A 15074-nucleotide genomic window follows, 5' to 3' on the forward strand; every position below is an offset into this window, starting at 1 on the left:
ATGGTTTAGGGTTGCTAGGGAAGGAGCGCCGATGTAACTGAGTTTTAATAATTCATGTCCCAACCACGCACGAGTAGAGATATTTGCAATAAATCAACAAGCATTAAGTCAGAACGGCAACAGAAACCTGACTGCCTCGTTAGAAAAAGGCAAGGTGGACAGAGACGAAAGATGTGTGTAACCAACCACAACAAGCGACAAGACTGAATGACGCACGTAAACAAATTGTACAACTTTCTTACCAGATTTAGCTCGTTTTGCGTACTTCTTCAGCATCTCGTTCTAGTTTACAAATCCACTCAACAAGACAAAGCTTCTGGAGCAAGCGGCGCCAGGAATTAGACCCTTGTTACCCAACAGGGGTAAAAAGATATGTAAAGATCACATCACGCGCACCTGGGCTGACCACGCCTCGCAAGACCAATAAGTGATGACGTAGAAAGTGTATTTAGGATGAACTCTGTTTCACTGACAGGAACAAAAAATAAAAAGGTTGCATTGAGAGGAACGGTCAGGTTCGGAGCGGGTCGGGAGTTAGAGCGTTTCCATCGCAGACATCCTGACATAGACGCCCCGTGTTCTTCACGCTGCACATTAGAGCTGCCGTAGTGGCTGGCCGCCATCTTGGATAGGTCTCAATTTGCCCCATTGCATTTATTTCTACTGGAGAAGGTGTTTACCCAACTAAAAACACATTTTATTATGCGTTTTCACACAATCAGACACATGGTATGGCATGATAGTTAAAATAATAATATAACAATAAAATAATAAATCAAATTATAAAATCCAAACAGGTTGAAAAGTCCCAGAAAAGTTTCACGTGATCTGTATTCAATAGTGCGTTGTTGCAACTGTAAGCTGAACAAAAAAAAGGGATAGTTGCTCACTCTGCAATGACTCCATTTGGGTTTGGAGAGTGGGGGAACTCATCCAGTATGGCGGAAACACTGTTACACTCTTCAGTGTCTAATGGGGCGCCTACGTATTCATGTCTATGGTTTCAATCTCCAGTTAGACCAGGGGTGCCCAATCCTGGTCTTAGAGATCATCTATCCAGCATGTCTTAGAAGTTTCCCCATTTCAACACACCTGATTTGAATCACTGATGATTAGCAGTGTTCTGCAGAGCCTGAGTAGACCAGGAATGGCCACCCCTGAGTTAGACTCTCTTGGTAAGCAGGGTTAAACTCGTGCAACAGCGCAAATCACAACAAAGATGGAGGGCAGACAGCAGCTTGTGCATCTTCTCCTTGGTCTTTGGTTTACTATCCACACACACGTTACCATGGTCTAATTAGCTAGGCTCTGTGCAGTGAGAAGGATGACAGCCAAGCTGAAAAGAAGACTTTTGGCTTGGGCCTTGAGATGGGAGCAGTAGAGGAGGTTCAACTTTGTGTGACTAAGACAAAGACGGCAGCGCCATGTGGTAAGTAACTTATACTGTAACCTATACAATTTCAGGGCAGCACCACCACTAACTAACAATGACAGGACGACTGACACTAGAAGAGTAAAGTTTCACCCAGAAATTCAGCAGAGCACGGGTTGCACGGGAACATTATTTTGGCCAGCTGAAGGGAAGATGGCGCTGCCTCCTCAAAAGAGACTTTGATGTCCAGCTGGTGAAATCTACGGTGCTGACCTGCTGTGCTCTGCATAATCTCTGAAACCTGTGGGGACCCCTAACAGGTCTTGTGGGATGCTGAAGCACCTACACTGGTGGCAGAGAGGGGAGATGTCAGAGATGCTCTGATGTGGCACCTCATGAGCAAAAACTGTTAACTTTAGCTTTAAGCATTGGCTTCTTCATACTCCTTGTCAATCTTTCTAAAGGTTTTTTAAGCTTAATTATTACTATATTTCTTTTTTTTCTGTAATATTCTCTTTTGATGTTTATTTTTTGTTTGAAATAAAGATTCTATTTTCATGAGAGATACTTTTAGTGAAAATCAAAATTTGAACCATTAAAAACTTGTTGACTTCACCCCAAATCAAGTTAGTCTTTACCAGTCAGTGTATGCTCAAAAACAATAGAAAAACATGATGCCAGCACATAAAACATTCTTTTTTTTATTAGACAAGTGAAACGATCTACAACAACTAAAACTGATTTAAAAAAAAAACAAACATTGATTATAGAAAATGATTATATACTACAGTAATATACATTTTTATATAACAAGCTGGCCAAGGACACCGCTGAGAACAGTCAAATGCTGAAACTATTGTTGAGCGATTCTGATTTATGTGGCCTTGCTCCAGACTCATCCTGAATCTGTTACTGTGAAATGCTTTCCATCATTTCTAGATGACCCTCTGCAACTCACTGTCCAAAACTCGTGACCATAGGTGAAGGTAGGAACGTCAATCATGAGCTTCATTTTCCGGCTCAGCTCTCTCTTCACCACGACAGACTGGTACAAAGCCCGCATAACTGCAGACGCAGCATCAATACGCCCATCCATCTCACACACCATCTGTCCCTCATTTGTGAACAAGACCCTGAGATTACTTACTTCTCCACTTGAGGCAGGACCTCACCCCTGACCTGGAAAAGGCATTTGACTCAAGACCATGATCTTGGATTTAGAGGAGCTGATTCTCATCCCAGCTGCTTCACACTCAGCTGTGAACCGCTCCAGTGAGAGCTGGAGATCACATTCTGATGAAGCCAATAAGACCACATCATCTCCAAAAAACCTGATCCTTAGGCCACCAAAAAAGACAAACATAATTTATTTGGACTTGAAATATAGACACATAGTAGGAAAAAAGTTGGCATTTATTCCACCAACATTTCCACTATTTACAACACAATGATTTTATTCAATGAATAAAATAATGCTAAAAATGTATACACTTTGAAACTATCAGCCAGTACTTTACAGACTTCTGTTTTCTTTTGTCGAAAGCCAGTGTGCGATGTGGGTGTCAATATGTTGTCATCAGTTCCACCAAAGTGATTTTCTTCTTTCCAAACTTCTCACATGGTTTCACTTCAGTAAATGTGCAAATAATCCAATGATCTCACACCCAAAGATTACAGGATCAATCCAAAAACTCATAGCAGATCTGTGTATCAGAACGTCATCACTTTGCCGTTTATTTCAATTGTAATGCATCAGAATCTTCTCACTTCCCTGAAATGAAAGAAAACACAGCTCTAATTGGTTTTAAATCCACCGGCTACAGCAGCAAATCGTAGTTCCAGTTTAATGACGTAACGGAGCCATAGAAAATCATCTGATTCAGTCAGAAACTACATCTTTTCAGCTTTTGACTTTATTTAAATTAGAAAATTGAAGATATATATATATATATATATATATATATATATGTGTGTGTGTGTGTGTGTGTGTGTGTGTGTGTGTATATACATACATATATGTGTGTATATACTGTATATACATATATATGTGTGTATATATATATATACATACATATATATGTGTGTGCATATATATATATATATATATATATATATATATATATATATATATGTGTGTGTGTGTGTGTGTGTGTGTGTGTGTATAAATATATATATATATATGTGTGTGTGTGTGTGTGTATATAAATATATATATATATATATATGTGTGTGTGTGTGTGTGTGTATATAAATATACTGTATATATATATATATGTATATATATATATATATATAATGTGTGTGTGTGTGTGTGTGTGTATATATATATATACACACACACACACACATGTATAGATGTGTGTATACTATGTGACAGCTCATTTCTCATCAAACAACCTTGTCTATGTTTTAACATTCATCTATTTTACTGAGGGCTTTCTCTGTGAACAGCTCCGCTCTGGGACAGATGTGTGTGTGACTCCTGGCTCACCTTAGCACAGACCAAAGCTGCTAGGAAATGTAGCACAACATCATGGCATCTGTCCCAGAGCCTACACAGGGTTCTGGCGTGCTTTAAGTCTGACAAGCCAAGCATGGGAGATTCTGTGTTTTCACAACTTCACCATGTTAAGTCTTTGAGTCTGACATTAATGGGTGAATAAAACAAAATGTGGCCACAAAAGCAGGCCAAGGGTTCAGTTCTTGCAGAAAATAATTAATTGGTTCTTTGTTTAAATACATTTATATTTTTTCTGTCCCTAACATTGCAGCTGCAAATCTTAAGCAGTTTGAAAATCTGTTCAGCATGTTTAGTCTTTTGTTTAAATGAACACAACCGTGCATTTTTACCAACAGGTCTGCATCATCGACATATACTGCAGGTCTGCATGCAGTGGTGCCCCCAAGGGGGGGCCTGGGGATGATAGCCACTGCTGGAAAATTGTTGGCCACCCCACAGCCCCCCCACACCCACCCCCCTTTCAATAAATCCCATTGAAGTTCACACAGATCATACATTCATCTTCTTCAATCAACACATAAATGCTAAAGCTATTTTAAAATAACTAATACATAATTTGTTTTATATCCCAGCCAGCATACATAGGAGGGCCCCATATGGGCAAACTGTATGGGCCCTTCATAGGTTTTCAGAGGGACTCAGATGGTTTGACTCATACATGGGCTTGTTAAAATCTGTGTGAGCAAATCCCTGTAGGGGAAACCATGGAAAAACCCTGGTTGCACTCATACGGTTTGCCCATATACATCCATTGGGGCCCACCTATGCATGCTGGCTGGGATGTGGGAGTAAGGCATGGATGACCAGAAAATAACTTTTATTTTTCATGCATTCTTTTTTTTTTCAATTATTTTTTAAAGGGGAAGAGACTTAGGCTTCGCAATGAAGTCCAGTGGGCTGTTCCCACCGCTACCATTTTGGCTGCATCATGTGTTCTGTCATTTCTGGAAAATACAGAAATGGAGCTGTTAGCTGGGCTTTTAGGGTGGCGGCAGATGACTGACATCTGTCAAACTCTAACAAGGCTGCTGACTCTCCCGTTTTGAGCGCATTTAATTGTTCAAAAGTTGGCGGCCCAATCTAAGCCGATGCAGCTATGAGCTAAGTGAGATAACCAAAGCTAACAGAGGTAGCGGGCGCTTTTAGCTAGAAAACTTCGGTTGAGCATCTCTGCTCTCTGCCTTCAATGCTGTAACAATTTTAAAGTGAGGCTGAAGTTGTAGCCTTCCCTGAAGCGAGCACAGGAGCAAGCCACAATAGCTAGCGCTGACGACTCATTTGCTACCTGTAAATATGCATATATATACACATACACATACATATACATATATATATATATATATAACCCAAAGTTATTCATAATTTTCAAGCTTTGATGACATCTAAACAGATGAGTTACAAAAAACTTCACCCCCCTCAGAATTGTCACGACTGTAAACTTTTTGTCAATCCGCAATCGCTTCACATTTGTCTGGCGGAGTTTGTCCTTTGGTGCCAACAAAAACCTTTTCTCTGGCCTCAGCTGGCCCCCAAAATGTTCTGGGAGCACCGATGCTTAAATGGTAAGCTTGCTGTGTTGTTCACACAGCAAGAAAAGAAGAATAGTGATTTCCTGGAAGACAGCACTGCCAGTCTCTGCTGGTCTCATTTAAGTAAAAGATCTCACAAGTTACATATTTGTCACAGAAAATGTAAATTTGCTGCATTGGTAAGAAGGGAAAAGTGCCTTTTTCCAGAAAGAAGAGTTAAAAAAAACCAGTAAAGCAACTGATAAAATGCAGCAAGTCTTTTGTGACATTCACCCTGGAGGCTCAGGGATTCATGCAAAGCACATTTAATAAAAAGCCAACATGTAACATTACTTTAGTCACAGGAAATAAAAGGACTTGCACTTTTTAAATTCTTGTAAGAAGATTTCAGAACCCTTCCAGTTGGTCTACAAAGCAAATATTTCCAGAGTTTGAACACAATGATGAACATTATCTGCAGTGTTTACGCACGTGTGAGGCAGAGCAGTGACAAGCGGGAGCAAAAACGCTGCACCTAAAGAAAAACTGTTTAACTGTTGAATGACCTGTTTGCATTGAACTGTGCTTTCTGCGCTGTGTTTGGTGACAGGAGGCCAAAACAGTGACGTCCTTTCAGACATGGTGGAGACAGAAACCTTGTCAGATGTCTTACTGTGTGTGTGTGTGTGTGCGTGTGTGTGCGTGTGTGTGTGCGTGTGTGTGTGTGTGTGTGTGTTCTTGAACACAGCTGGAGAATAAAGCAAACACAGTGTGTTTTCCTTTCTTGCCTGGAGCCAAACCATTGGCCTCTAGTAACATCACTGCATCATGGGATCTGTGTGGATTATGAATAAGGGTTGATGGAGAGAACACCATTAATCTTTGTGTGCGTTTGCATTAAAATACATCGAGATTAACTGCTTCTTTGCATATTTTACCCACTGACTATATTTTTGGGCAGCTCTATGCTTTGGCATCATTTGGATCTAAGTATTCAGGTCCCAAATAGTTTGTGTGATACTTAATTGAGTACAAAACAAATGGAAAGTTTCCTAGTTGCTATAGTAATGGCTCTGGTCACAAACCTTTAACCCACAGCACAGATCAAAGAAATAAGAATAACACAAATCAATTGCTAGCTTAAATTCATCTCTGCATCTTTCTGAGCACCCTCTTCTTCTCCTTGCTGCTCGTTTGACCTGAAATTAAAGCAGATTTTTGAGCCCAATTAGTCCTGAACTTTAAACAACACGCCGCAAATGGGAGCAACCACCAAATAAGGAAGCCACGGAGCAAAGGCATGATGTTTTTGGAATAACTTTAGCTGCAGCAACAGCTAAGTCGGTGTAAACTGCCAAAAGAGTCACATGATGTGGCTCCTGCAGAATAGCATGAACATTTTCTACACCTCTGTGAGCGTGACAGCAGATGGGTTGCAGAGGGATGGAGGTTTGTCTTCTGCAGTTGAAAGAAAGCAAATAAACTGTCATTAACATCAAAAAGCCTCACGGCTACAGTTTCTTCAAAAAGTTCAAATGTTGGTCCACTTTAATGTGTATAAAAAGGCTCAAAATGCTATATTTTGTTACATTTGTTTTCAATTAATTTTATGATTAGAGAGTTGCTTATTAGAGTTAGCCTTCCGACATGGTTTGAATTCCCTTCATAGGCACGGGGATCTCCCAGGAAACCCTGCATGCATTATCAGGGCCTCATGCAGGTCTTTTTTATTCCATCATAGCAGGCCTTGCTGTTTACTGTTGGATCATGTTACTGTCAAGGCAAACCTAATGCTTGAACTGCAGCTGCTTCACATTAGAATCGTTTAACTGATGAAACACGGGATGCTCTGTGAGGATTTCGAGATGCATTCATCAAAAAGCATCACTTTTAAGCTCCAAGGGTTTTGTGTTGTCAGGAAGATGTGAAAGAACTTTTGAAATGTTGCAAAAAAAAAAAAAAAAGATCATTTACAGTATGGAGCAAACAGAGTTTCATCATGAAACCATGTAAGCTAATCAGATAAAGCAGAAGGTGTTGGTCCACACCACATGGGGGGGGGGGGGGTGTCTTTGGGTGGGCACGTAGATATTATTACAAAACCTTCAGGAGACACAAGTCTTGCCAAATAGAAATTAAAAACAAAAGAAAAATAAACACTAATATTTTTTTCTTTTTTAACAGAAACCCTAAATGGGATTATTTGTTCCTGTCAACTATTACTGTCCATGTTTCCAATGGAATCAGACCAATCAGTCGTATCTGTAAGAAACTAAAGAAAAAAAGTTTAAACTCATTATTTAGATCCTTTTCTTAGGTTTCATCCTTCATTTCCTGCCAATCAAACATCCTGCTGCAACGTTAGCAAAATATTAGCAGAAATGATTACATTTTATTTCAAACACATCCATCCATCCAGGCATCACTAATCAAATGTCAGATCCAGGAGAGAAAACCAGATCTTTCTCTTCCCGGTGACATTCTCCGTGCCCCTCTTAGACCCCAGACCAGAGGGGATATACAATCATTTTAAAGCAGGCATGTCCAAAGTGTGGCCAGAGGGCCATCTGTGACCCTCGGAGTTTGTGGCCCTCAGTCTAACTTCTAGGAAAGTGGAACTTTATCTTTCCAGCAGGCTGTTGATGTAGACAGACACTTTAAAAACTTTCATGTTCAGCTTTTTGACTCTTATGAGGTCTATTTGTGAGTAGTGCAAATAAAATACTCCAGGGTGTCCAGCCAGTGCCTGGAACGCCGCCAAACCGAGGCTTCAGATGTCCGGATCTTAGCTGAGTTTGTTCTTTAATGCCGAGGAGCAGCAGGTCTACCCTGAGCCCCTCCCAGATGACGAAGCTCCTAACCTTATCACCAAAGCTGAACCCTCAGAGGAATTTCAGCTGCTTGTATTTGGGATTTTGTTCTTTAAGCCACAATCCAACTCCTGTGACTACAGGTGAGAGTTAGAAGTGCTTATTAGCTCGTTGAGAGCTTTGTCTTTTAGATCAGCTCCTTCTTGCAGGAAAGAGCTGTGCCATCATTAAGACAAAGTCCCAATTCATTGATCCGTCTCTCCTTCCATCCTCCCATCACTCACAAACAAGACATCTAGATACCTGAACTCTTCCACTTGAGGCACAGACTCCCCCCAAAGCCAGAGGGGGCATTCCACTCTTTTTCTGATGGAGAACCATGGCTGCAGACCTGGAGGAGCTGACTTATAGCAGCGAACCGCCCCAAAGCACGCTGAAGGTCAAAGATGCCAACAGAACAACGTTATCAGCAAAAAGCAGAGATGAGAGCCTGAGGATCTCAAACCAAACACCTCCCTCTCCACAACAGCACCCTGAGATCCATGAACACCACAAACAGGATCAGATGACCTTAACTCTTTAATATAAAAAGCAAAAAGGACTGGAGGTTTTCATGAACTCTGTCATCATATGAGACCATTATAAGTCATCAATCAGCGTAATGCTGCTGCCATAGCGTGTCTTATGAAAGCGCCTTGGCAGCAGTATTATGCTGATTGGTCGAGCTAAAGAAAACACCTCTTTTATGAAGCTAAAAAAAAAAACGAATGTCCGAACAACAATAAGAATCAAACAAGAGTCAACATCAGAGGTTTTCTGAATTGCGAGAGCTCAGAGACATGATTTCTGCAAGTTTTATGACTTAAACACAGCTGATTTGTTTGGTTTGGTGATTAACCGCTGCTGTAGAAGCTGATGAAGATTGCATTTAGATCAAGGTGTTACAATCAGTGTTGGAAGTGTTACTTTAAAAAAGTAATTTGTCATAGTAATTGAATACGTCGTTATTCCCAGCACCGTTAAAAACACGAGCACACAGCAAGGAAGTTTCTATTTCGTTTTTATGACAATGAATTAAAACAGACACTAGAGGGAGCTAAAAACAAGTAAAAACTGCAAAGTTTCCCTTTAAAGAGACAATGTATAGTTTTTACCACTCATCTCTGGAGATCACCTCTGAAATGTTGTTGTAAATGAATTCAAAGATCCAATGTTGTTGAAAAATATTTACGGTTTCATAACATATAACCATAAAAATCAGGTCTAAAATACATGGTAGCGGGTCTAAGGGTTTTTCTATGCCAAGAAAACCCCGCCTTGATGTCTTGGTCCCGCGCCGGGTGCCTAGGAGGTGCGTCATCAGGAACCGCCAAGGCATGTTCCAATGTTCATGTTCTACCGAGGCGTCTGTTCTGTTTGTTAGCCGTTTAGCTAGCTGACCAAGGATACATGGGAGGTGTCTTGTTGCCTTCTCTGGGTGAAAAAAGATATTTTAAAAAGGATGGCAGATCAGAAGCCGGCAGCTACTTCAGGGGAAAATTTCAAGTTTAAATGTAAGTCAACTAATATAGCTATCGGGCTGATACCTGAAATGTTTTTTATAGATCCAAAGCAGTTAGCAATGGGGGGTTAGTTGCTTCAGTGGCTAGCAGGTAGTAACTCACTTACATATTTAATAAATATATACACAATTTAAAAAGGAAAAGGCTCGTTCTATATTTATTTTGAAACGTATCCGTATAAAATATAACGTTATCTCTCGTGTCACGTGACATTACCTGAATGCCACGGAAGCTGCGGTCACATGATGCAAGTCTGTTCCTTTAACCATTTTCTTTTGACCAAGGAAGGACAGTGTCCTCGCAGGCGTCTTGACATTGAGAAACACCCCATGTCTCAAGTAAAAAAATCTGTGCGGTGATTGATGAAATATGCTGTTTTTCCATTCATGGCCGTGGATGATAAAATGTGTTTACAGCGTCAGATGGAGATATTAAAGGTGTGGCTGACTCACTTGTTCAATACATTTGCAGTGTTCTCTGGTGTAAATCAGTACCCTATGAGTCTTAAAAAAACTATGATGCTTCTGTCCTGAGATACAGAAGTTTGATGGTGCAGAAGTTGGCTCAGTGGCCTAGTGGTAGAGTGTCTGCCCTGAGACTAGGAGATCAGGGTTCGATTCCTGGTCGGGTCATACTAAAGAGTTTGAAAAAAGGGGACCCAATGCCTCCCTGCTTGACACTCAGCATAAAGGGTTGGATTGGGGGTTTAAACCACCAAATGGTTCCTGAGCGCAGCTGTGTCTGCAGCTCACCGCTCCCCCAGGGGATGGGTCAAATGCGGAGAACAAATTTCGCACACACATCAGTGTGTGTGTGACAACTGATGGGAAAAAAATAATAAATAAATAAATAAAACAGGAGGATTACTCATTATTATTAATGAAATATGCACACACCTCACTTCTGATTGGCTAACAGAACACGTTCAGCCATGTTATAAAGTCACTATCACCAAGACACTCTATACTCTCTCCTCGCTGCAAAAAAAAAAAGGCCTCCAGTAGGCAGGTGTGAGCCAAGATGGTAGAGGCCATGAATGCAAATTCACAGTGTGACATAGATGTGTGAGAATTTTCAAATCCTATTATTTTACCATCAATTTTAGATCTATCAGAAGCTAATGCAGGAGATAGGTGTTGGCGACTATTGTAATGTTCAGCCTGAATGAAAAACTTAGAGTGACCAATTCTAATCAGAAATAACAATAAAAAAACGTTTTTTTCAGTCAACAACACCTTTAAATGTTTTCTAGAATAAAAAGACAAAAGTTCCAAAGAATCATTGCGCTTTCCGACTGCATAGTTCTAGAAACTAAGTTCCTAGAACTATCATCCTAGATTTTAGTTCCTAGAACTAACCTTCCCATAGGAACCTTTTCAGATTGCGTTTGCACAGCGCTCAGGAACCTTTTCGAGGCGGTCATGAAGAAACCGCCTGCGACAGTGTGACGTGTTAAATAAGAGCCGGAATTACAACAACAAAAGCTAAACTCACGGCTAAGCTAACCAGGCTCAGGAGGCGACTGCTCATTACCTGCTTTACGAGAATACTTTTGATAAGCAATCAAATCACAGGGATCACATCGAGGCTGCTAGAGCATGCAGAGAGAGTCGGATTTGGAACAGAAAATATGTGGAAATCAAGCAAGGGACGTAGCTCACCAAGCACCAACATCACGTTAGTTCCATAGGAACCACAGGAAGTCCCAGCCTGAGAGTAGAAGCTAAAATGGTTCTAGGAACTATGGGAAAAATGTCCTAGTTCCTATCTGTCCAAATGAGCGCAAAAGGGGACTGGCTCCTGAAAAGGTTCTAAGAACTACAAAAGATTCCTATAGTCGGAAATGGTCTGTTATGAAGTCAGCTGACTTAATTTGATATTTAGGGTCAAAATGAAATACATTAACTATAGGGCTGCAGCTATCGAATATTTTTGTAATCGAGTACTCAATCGAATCTTTTATCGATTAATCGAGTACTCTAATAAATGACCCTGTTGTGTTTGTAAACCATTATATCAAATAGCATGTTATAAAATATGAAACAACCCTTAAAACGAATACGCAATTGCCAGTTATTCAAGTTTTATTCAAAATTAGTTTTTCAAAACTTCACCACTTCAGCTTTACTTCACAGTAAACAAAAGCCTGTGCAAAAAATAAGTTTACAACCTGAGCCAATTTTCCCCTCGTACAAGAATCTACTAGCCTGCAAGCCAGACAAAAAACTAGGAGGATAACTAACTGTTGAAGTAGCGCAGCGAGCGGCTGCGGCTCAAACAGCACCAGAACCGCTCACGGCGCATGCGCAAACATGGCTCGCCAGCTGTTTCCCTGTTAACACATGTCCGTTGTATTTTTTACACTTTTTTTCTCACACAATAACAAGGATTGTCGAGAAAGCATGTTTGCCGTGGTTATGTCAAATTATACTGATCACAAAACATTTAATAATAATAATAATAATAATAATAATAATAATAATAGCCTTTATTGTCATTGTACGGGACACAACGAAATTGGAGTGCCACTCCCTTGGTGCACAATATAATAATACTTCTAAATATAGAAGGTCCCCTAAAACAAAACAATAGTAAGTACAATATATACCGAATAGCACAATATATACAGAATAGCAGCTACAATATCATGTAAAAAATGGCATTAGAATAGCAGCATAATAGTTGACGGTGACCTTGACAGTCGCTAAGCAGTTTTTATGTTTTTATGCTTATTTACAATAGAGATCGCCCTGGGAAAGAAGCTATCCCTGAATCTGTTTGACCTGGTTTTATGTGACCTATACCGTCAACCTGATGGTAATAGTTGAAAGACGTGATTGCTGGGGTGAGACTGGTCCTTGATGATATTACTCGCTCTGCTGAGGTACCGAGAGTTTGCAATGACCTCCAGGCTGGACAGAGAGCAGCCAGTGATCTTCTGGGCTGTGTTGATGACCCTCTGCAGTACTTTCCTGTCTGCAGCTGAGCACCCTGCGTACCATGCTGTTATGCTGTACGCTATGATGCTTTCTATGGTGGCTCTGTAGAAAGTCACCAGCAGCCTCTCCTCCAGGTTGTTCCTTCTGAGCACTCTCAGAAAGTGGAGACGCTGCTGGGCCTTTTTTTAACCACTGCTGTGGTATTTGCTGTCCAGGAGAGATCGTCAGAGATCTGCATGCCCAGAAACCTCATGGAGTGCACCCTCTCCACACAGTTCCCATGTATGTACAGTGGGGCCGGGTCTGCTCTGCCCTTCCTGAAGTCGAAGATAATTTCTTTAGTTTTCGTGGTGTTCAGTTGGAGGTTATTTACTGAACACACAAATACCCTTATCCTCTCATAAATACCCTTATCCTCTCATAAATACCCTTATCCTCTCATAAATACCCTTATCCTCCTGCAGCAATACCGAGGGACAACAGAACTCAATAACAACACAATAAAAAATCTGACGTGTTGTGTAAAAACTGCTATTTTTAGCAAATTTTTAGGTCCGACGTGTTGCTACCAGACACAGTGTGAGCTGAAACTGAGTGCTACAAACAAAAAAGTTGCACAGTGTCCGCAGAATATATAGCGGACCTCCGAGTCCGCTTGCAGAAGTGACATTTGCATGTGGCTGTTTCCTGGTCAGGTGCTGCAGCATCGAGGATGTGGTGTTGTAGGCTAAATCCATTTTACAGTATTTACACTGGACTACGTTTTCCGCCTTACAACGTGAAAAATGGTCCCACACCTTTGACATTTTCTGTCTTTTTCGCACTCCACCGGAGTCTACATTGTCCGCCATGGCTAAAGAGAAAGTTCAGTAACATTCGCTACTCGCGTGTGCATTCAGTACAGTGTGTATGTGAGTCACTTATCTCGGTCCGGGTGAAACATGACCCCGGTTGATTGCAAAGCCATGAATTAATTAAACATGAATTAAACAAAGCCTCGAGGCAGAGAATTTGACTCGAGGCTTTCTTGTGCTCGAATTATTCGAGGTACTCGAGGAATCGTTTCAGACCTAATTAACTAACTAATTCACCTCCCACCTTAACCTTCTTTGAAGTGTTGTGGCTACACCAGTTAAAACTTAGCTACAAACATGAATATGTCATGCCCCTGCTCCAGCCAAGCCCCATTTCCCCAGCAACCACAACCAGCTCATCATCAAACTCATCCAAACCACCTATCTTGCATTAACTAATCAGCTCCACCTGCAACACTCTCTATATAACACTAGGACCAACACCAAGCCAGTGCCAGATTATTGAAAGCACTTGCCAGTAAATTCTCCAGCACTCCAACCTCTGCCTGTACCATAGATCCTGACCTCGTTTCTGTTCCTCGATTAACCCACGTGCCTGCTCCCTGCCTGGATTGTTTTCTCTGCCTCTGACCACCTGGATTCTCGACCTCGGACCATTCTCTGGATTCTGCCTCCCGCCTGCCCCTTGTAGCATTCACGGACCTCTCTGGTTTTGACCCACGCTTCCTCCTGACCCTGCCTCAGCCTCGCCCACCTCTGGTAACACCTAGTTGTGGTTTTCTTTTAATAAAGACATTAATAAGTGCCTTACTGTGTCTTGGTGTCCTCACGGGTCCTCAAGTTCTGTTTACAACAGAATAATCTGGCCATCGTGGACCTGGCACTGACACAGGAATGGTGCCTTGGTGTGGAATGCTCCATTTCTGGTCTGGAAGCCAAAGTGACCAAACTCCTGGATCTGCTTCGAACCCAGGGACGAAATTTTGATTTCAGAAGTGGGGGGGACACAGCAGGCTTGTGCGGATTTGGGGTGGGGGGTGTTATGTAAAGACCCCTTGACACGTCACGATATTTGTGACCCAGCAAATGTGATCACTTTTCTCTGTTAACCCATAATAAAGACATTAAAGAACCAAACTTCATGAATGTTTTTTGTGACAAAGAAGTATCTGTTCCAATCACTCTATCAGAGAAAAATCAGAGTTTTAGAAATAACGGCACACTCAGTAGAGCCATTATATTATATTTTTTACAAGTGTATGTAAACTTCTGACCACAACTGTATATATATATATATATATATATATATATATATATATATATATATATATATATATATATATATATATATATATATATATCAAAGTTAAAAAATGTACAACTCTTATTATTTTTATTTATTATCATTATTGAAGTGCAGTTTTGGCTGTTGACAATGGATAGGCCATTGTATTTATTGTTTTGGGTCTTTTTTTATTGTTTTTGGTGCAACATTTTCTAACAGGGAGTGAGATTCCTTTTTTATTTTATTTTTGTTTGTTATTTTT

The 15074-nt window shown here is 40.7% G+C and overlaps 1 protein-coding gene across 5 annotated transcripts in view; it reads right to left on the minus strand.

Moving 5' to 3' along the window:
* Window positions 1-15074, minus strand: part of septin9a (septin 9a) — a 114558-nt gene that overhangs the window by 40229 nt on the left and 59255 nt on the right. The window contains exon 1 of one of the 5 annotated variants that reach the window (XM_015945755.3): window positions 243-843. The exons of the other annotated variants lie outside the window; for them this stretch is intronic. Coding sequence (XP_015801241.3) covers window positions 243-276 — 34 coding nt within the window. The 5' untranslated portion in view covers window positions 277-843. Of the gene's footprint in view, window positions 1-242; window positions 844-15074 lie in introns of those variants that run through there. 5 annotated transcript variants of the gene reach the window in all.

Source organism: Nothobranchius furzeri, chromosome 12 (assembly GCF_043380555.1).
Source record: "Nothobranchius furzeri strain GRZ-AD chromosome 12, NfurGRZ-RIMD1, whole genome shotgun sequence".
Classification (NCBI taxonomy): Eukaryota; Metazoa; Chordata; class Actinopteri; order Cyprinodontiformes; family Nothobranchiidae; genus Nothobranchius; species Nothobranchius furzeri.